Raw genomic sequence first — 6,838 nt, 5'->3', positions numbered from 1 at the left:
GGGGGCATACCTGGACCCCACTGGATGAAGAAGCGGGCCTGTAATGTTACTTCGAGCACTGGATCCTGTGCTCTGCGCCCACCTTGGCACATGGTGCAACGTGTTAGGTTAGCTGCAGGTCCAGGGCAGTGGCATATAGACCCAGTCCCTGAAGACATTCTCCTGAAAGAGGGGGTATGCTCGAACAAAGTGAGCAAAGTCAGGGTACTTTACTTTGATAACATCAGGAGGAACGCATGGTAGGTAAGTCCTTGCCCTGTCTCCTCCTTGGGGTCCCCTTAGTCCTGCTGCACTGCCACGTTTGCCAGATTTGGATCTCAATTGGCTTTTGTCAGCGGAGCTGGGCTGAGAATTGTGCGCTGAACAGTGACTGCAGCCAATTAGCTGTGTATTCTGACAGCAGTTGTCAGAATACAGTAGACTGGCAGGGGAGATTCCCCCATCCATGCTCTATACGTGGATGACTCCTCCAACAGCTGACACTTCTGGTGACGCAGTCCAGTATTCTTATGAGGTCACTTCCGGTGACGAGGTCCAGCATTCTTATGAGGTCACTTCCGGTGATGAGGTCAAGCATTCTTATGAGGTCACTTCCGGTGATGAGGTCAAGCATTCTTATGAGGTCACTTCCGGTGACGAGGTCCAGCATTCTCATGAGGTCACTTCCAGTGACGAGGTCCAGCATTCTCATGAGGTCCAGAAAAATTATAGAACACTGTCGCTTCTGCCTGCTTGTGTTCAGCCCGGCCTGCCCAGATTGCTATTGGGCATTCCAAGGTGATCTGGGCCAGCCAGGCCTATATTTGGTGGTGGGCCTGGAGCTGGTGCTCCAGGACCCTCTTTGTTAATCCGGCCCTGACAATAATATACAAAGGAGTTCTGCTCTCAATAAATCAGTTAATTGTCAAATAACAGCAAACCTGACACACAGGACGTTTCTGGTTTAAATACAAAATCGTGTCTGACTTACATGCAGGTTTCTGTGTTCCAAAATGCAGCTCCAAGTCCAGATACTTCACCATATCGCTCAATTTTTCATAGTCAGAATCCTCCCTCAGCTGCAGAGAAGAGTAACAAGTTAACCTGTAGACAATGCTGCGTGATGATGTTAAGCTGGCTGTACTTGTAACAATGGTGGCCATTGGAACAAGAAGTTAAGGGAAATCTTCTTAGGGGGACAGATGTCGCAAAGATGGGACTTGCTCTCACTTTATATGATTTCCACTCACTTCCTGGTGTCTATCTGGAACAGGAAGTTATGGGAAATCTCAAAAGGTATAAAACTCAGACAAAGGTCCTCATCCTTCACCACTTTATCCTAATCCACAAAATAAGTTTTTGGTGTAATAACTCGTCACGTACAGTGTACGTGACAAGTCATTTGGTCCCTTTGTGGCTGGACGTACAGTGTACGTCTCCCGTCACGAAGGGGTTAAGGTCAGACTCCAGCAAACATTAAGTATAATAAACCTGAAAGGCATATGTAGAGCACAGTCTACCTGCTCAGGGTTTCTTATTTTATGAATGCACAGCTTAACAGCACCAGTCCACCTGATTGCTGAAAACGTACACCGATCAGCCACGAGATTCTGGCCACTGAGAGGTAAAGTGAATAACATTGTAATTAATGTAATCTGGTTACAATGGCACCTGGGAGTGTGGGGGATATATTGGGTGGCAAGTGAACATTTTGTCCCTTAACCTTCCTGGCGGTCTGATTTTCCCAATATTTTTTGCTTTTTTTGTGGCTATTTTTTTTTTGTTTTCGATTTTTTATTTAAATTTCCCGCCGGTTCCGCCCCCCTGCGACGCGGCCGCTCGCAAGGGACGGAACCCGGAAAACGGCATCGGCCAGAGGACACAGCGCGGCTCGTAGGGGGAAGGTAAGTGAAGCGCTGTGTAATCCCGAGTGTGGCTCAGGGTTACCGCTTTTGGTACTGAAAATTAACCCCAAGCCACACTCTGGAATACTGCCAAGAAGTTTAAGTTGATGTGTTGGAAGCAGAAAAAATGGACAAGTGTAAGGATTTGAGTGACTTTGACAAGGGCCAAATTGTGATGGGTAGACGACTGGGTCAGAGCAACTCCAAAACTGCAGCTCTTGTGGGATGTTCCCGGTCTGCAGTGGTCAGGACCGAAAATGTTTTACTTGGCCTCCAAATTCTCCAGATCTCAATCCAATTGTGCATATACAGGATGTGCTGGGAAAACATGTCCAATCCATGGAGGTCCCACCTCGCATCTTACAGGACTTAAAGGGTTATTAAACCCTCACATGTTTTTGCATATATTTACCGCTAGCAAGCATCTGAAAATTTCTCTGGCTGCGCAAAGGATCTTGGGGCGGGCACATGCACAGTTCAGATGTTTGGCTGGGAGACGAGGAGAGACATAAGGTAAGTCTATGGAGCAGCGTGCACCCGCTCAGACTCCGTGGGACATGAGAGAAGAGGAGGACAGAGGAGTCAGCGCTGGATCAGAGACCAGCACACAGCGCTGGAGTGACAGCTGAAAACTACACTAAAGTAGAAGATGATTGGATTAAGAGGCATCATTTAAGGTAAGTCTCTACACTAACATTGGGGGAGGGGAAAAAAATTAGCCTTTAATGTCACTTTAAGAATCGGTTACTGACGGCTTGGTGCCAGATACCGCAGCATACCTTCATGGGTCTAGTGGAGTCCATGACTACATGGGTCAGGGATGTTTTGACAGTAATAGGGGACCTACTCAATAAAAGTGGTCACAATGTTATGGCTGATGGGTGTATTTGTTGATACTTCATATTCTGGGAACACCATCTTTTTCTCCTTCTACTATGCCTGAAACATGTTAATTATTTGGAGTTGTTCCTTAAATAGGAAGAGAGGGCAAATCTTGAAATGGGGAGAATTGTTCCACAGAAAACTATCTAAGAGGAGATTTCCACTATTTGGGAGAAATTTCTTCTTTCATCCTATGGTTTCCACGGAGGGAGACATAAAGGTAATTCTCCCAAACAGGACACACATGGCAAAAAATACATAAATTAAGTTTTAACCCTTTTCTACCCTAAACATTAAAAAAAAAAAAGAGTTTGGGCTTTAGATATACGGTACTTCATCTTTTTTAAGCAAAACTATAACTTGAACTCTGCACACACTTACATTTTATTGGACTTTATGTATGTGAATGTGGATGTGGAGGAATCAACTGGGTGAACCCATCAAGTTCCAAACTCAACACACAAGCTGCCCGCACTCTTGCAAAGCAAAGCCTTATTTTGAACAGGGTAATGGCGCTATTGCAAGGCTGCTAAGACTCTCTTTGTCAGATTGCTAATGCTTGCCCTTTATGTACTATAGCTCATGATGTTTTATTTCACATCTGTCATTCGGTGGAACCAATCTGTCACTATGGGTGAGAGCCAGCTTTAGGTGGATTCAGGAACAAACAAGCAGATGGTCAAGGCAGGTGGCAGACAAACAAGCTTGCCAAGAGCAAGGGCAGGTGTCCGAATTCAGTCCAAGTCATAAACAGAAAGCAATCCAAATAGCAGAGTAGCCAGACAAGTATCAAGCAGACAGAACCATTGATCATGCAGCGGCTGAATGTGCTGAAGTCCATTTAAACACTCCTGATGAGGGCAAGTGTGTGCTGCAGCATGAACTGAGTTGTAGGACTGAGTAACACTAACCACCAGCAGACAGGGACAGCTTAAGTCTGATCTTTACACTTACACTTGCAATATTAGACTTTTAATTGCCTATCAATAAAAAAATAACATAGAAAGATGAAATATGTTAGCACCAACCTGTCCCCATATCGTTCCCTCCGAATTTTCCACTTGCTCCCAGCGTAGCCGCTTCACGCTCATGTGGCTGGATTCACTCCGCCGGTGCATGCTGCGATGTGCCAAGGGCTCTAAAGGGGGTGCAGGAGGAATGGGAGGAACAGGAGGAATGGGGAGCGGAGGAGGGGCTGGAGGTAAAGGGTGCAGACAGCTCCCCACAGCCCGGGAATAGGGAGGAGGGAGGCCTTTAGAGGTTTCTTTCTTGACTTCTACCCTGGGATGGTGTGGCGGAGGAGGTGGAGGCGGGCTGGGAGGTGGTGGTGGGATGTGATCAGACACTGATGAATAGGTGAGAGAGCTCCCGTCTTCGCTGCTGCCCATTGATTCGCTGGTAGTGCTAATATCACGTGGGCCACAGCTCAATTGTTCATCCTGAAATGTCATCTGTAGAAACAGCAAAAGATGTTTTAAACATGCTACAGGATTAATGTCGCATTTTATTTTCTACTAAAATTGCATAACAATGTAGATTCTGGGTTCCCACATTCTGCAATACATGCTCAAGCTGGCCAACTGTGTCAAAGTGATCCCTCTCTGGCCAACTGCGTCAATGTGAACCCTCTCTGACCAACTGCAGCAAAGTGATCCCTCTCTGGCCAACTGTGTCAACTTGATCCCTCGCTGGCCAGACACTACTCTACTGTTCTAAATACCAAATGCTTACTTGCTTATTGCATACTCCAATGGACATATAGTGACCACATATTAACACTGAAGGTCAGTGACTAGACCTGAGTCTGTAGCTCTCCTCCAGCTGCATCTGTCTACCCCATATTGGCACTATATGGCCATTAAAGTATGCTTTAAGTAAGTATTTGCCATTTTGCAGAGTAGAGTAGGGACTGGCCAGAGAAGGATAACTTTGACATAGTTGGCCAGCTTGAACATGTATGCACGATATTCTGCGAACTAGGAATCCCTGTTTTTATGCAAATGTTTGTTAGAAATATGTAAGAGTGTATAACAATGTGCAGAGGGTTAATTCAGTATTTTTAATGAATAAGGTTCACACCATATTAATAAAAGGCTAAGCTTTAAGAACATGGCACCATGACCTCAAATTAGCAGGAGAAAAATGTAAGTGTAACTAGAGCAGTAGTAGTAGGGCGTGTGAATGGGATTTGGCCAGCTATATGCTGTATGTCTTTCTATGCAATCAGTCTTCTAGGCTTCTAACAGATTTCCCCTCTAATCCTCCAATGGGGACTCTTTTTTTGGAGAAATCTCCTCTCCCCATCCTGTAGTCTCTCTAGACTTTAAGTGAAGTAAAAATCTGCTTGATTTTGACCATTAGAACTGTCTTAGATTGGCATGGCTGCTGTGCTGCACAATGTTTACAGTGTACCTGTCGCCCCCTTTACGACCAGAGCATCCCAGGTTGCCAAGAGCCAGGGCTTGGTTGCCAGAAGCTCAGTGGGATGCTCTTGCCAGCGTTCCGCCCAGCTCCTGGCACAGCCACAGCCAGAGCCATAGCTGACCCCCCTCCTTATTGTGCAACCCCAGCAACCCCCCTCCTAATCGTGCACCATCAGTGCCCAACCCCACCCCCTCCCGGCCTCAGGTGACAAAAAGTATAGGGACACCCCTGTTGACCATTCCTATGAAACCTAATTTTAAAAATGTTGACTTTAGAGAATATTCTTTAACTAGTTAGTTGAGATTCCAGATACACATTTTTGTATCTTTATGGACATGTCTTAAACCCTAAATGAATGCTGAACAGATTTTCACATTTTAGACACCGTTCTTGACTTGTACAGCTCCTACAGCATTATATGCTCTGTCTCTCTTGCTCTTGCTCCTCCCAAATAAAGCATTACGTTCTTAGAAGAGGAGGTATTCCAATATCATAATGTCCAACACAAATCTATAATGATGATATGCCATGAAAGTCTACCAGCTAAAAATGCCCCCATGGTGCCAGTTCCACAGATGCATGTATGTTATTGTAGGTGTATGGTAGGTTTATTACCTGTATAATAGCTACACATTTTCCCCATTAGTAAGAAATAAAGTAATCTCATATAAACTTTATTTACACAATGTCACCCCATTCTAAGCCTGGTTAGTGGCAGTAAATCAAGAAAGTGTTCTGGGCAAAAGGGATGAACCTAGCAGAGGGATTGTTGTTTTGGGTACCAAGGCACCTGGACCCATTGATGTAAAGACCAACCCTTGGTGCCTTCTAGCACCTTTGTAAAGCCTTAGATTATTTCTGCAGCCTCAAGAAAGCCCCAAGTCCTGGGCACACCATACAATTCAATCATCATGTTGCCGCAGAAACATCTGTATGATGTTGCCATTTCCTTAAAGCTCCATTCCTATATGCTATGTAATTACTTTAATAAAACGAATGCTGAAATGTTCCATCGGAGGCAGCATGGGGTCTGCTTTATATGCAGAGATACCTTTCAACTGTGCAGATCACAAAAATAGAAAGGAGAGATGGTTTCTTGTTTCCAAAACTATATAGAAGCTTTTGTCTCCTCTCAACATCACCTGCATCTCCTTCCCTCTACAACTCTCTTGCTAAGCTTATTAAGATGTGTGTAGAGGTTGACAGATGAGGGAAAGAAAATAGGAAACAACTTACCACACTTCCTGCATTTTATAGCTTTGTGTTGCTCCCTTTAACCCCACTGCTCTAGCAATTGGTCACCAGTGGCCTTATACTAAATACTGGAAATCACTGGACCTGCAAGGTGGATAAACCAATTGGTGTGGATGGCCAACTATGATGGGAAAGAGTGGTTAGAGGTGATCTGATTACTTGACAGGCAGCATCTACATGCCATAGGATCTCCACTCTCTCCTTAGTTTGTAGTGCTAAATTGCAGTATTGTGAATTGAAGTGCCACACTAGTCCAGATACATCTCTATTCAATGTAGGGTTGAGCAGACAGTGTAGAGTAGGGATGCACCGATACTGGTTTTTCGGTATGGAGTACAAGTACCGATATTTTTTTTTTCGGTACTCGCTAATACCAGAAGTCCCATTTAGGAAGC

At 44.9% G+C, this 6,838-nt stretch overlaps 1 protein-coding gene across 2 annotated transcripts in view; it reads right to left on the bottom strand.

Annotated features, from left to right (window-relative positions):
- GRID2IP (Grid2 interacting protein) overlaps window positions 1–6,838 on the bottom strand; it is an 81,576-nt gene that overhangs the window by 19,197 nt on the left and 55,541 nt on the right. For both annotated transcript variants that reach the window (XM_018561975.1, XM_018561967.1), the window contains exons 12-13: window positions 3,794–4,216; window positions 971–1,058 (exon numbers count right to left, since the gene is read on the bottom strand). In XM_018561975.1, the coding sequence (XP_018417477.1) occupies window positions 971–1,058; window positions 3,794–4,216 (511 nt within the window). The remainder of the gene's footprint in view (window positions 1–970; window positions 1,059–3,793; window positions 4,217–6,838) is intronic.

This window comes from Nanorana parkeri, unplaced genomic scaffold, assembly GCF_000935625.1.
Source record: "Nanorana parkeri isolate BGI_ZX_2015 unplaced genomic scaffold, ASM93562v1 scaffold19, whole genome shotgun sequence".
NCBI lineage: Eukaryota > Metazoa > Chordata > Amphibia > Anura > Dicroglossidae > Nanorana > Nanorana parkeri.
Note: the sequence above shows the minus strand (reverse complement) of the source record. Positions and strands in the feature narration are given on the sequence as shown.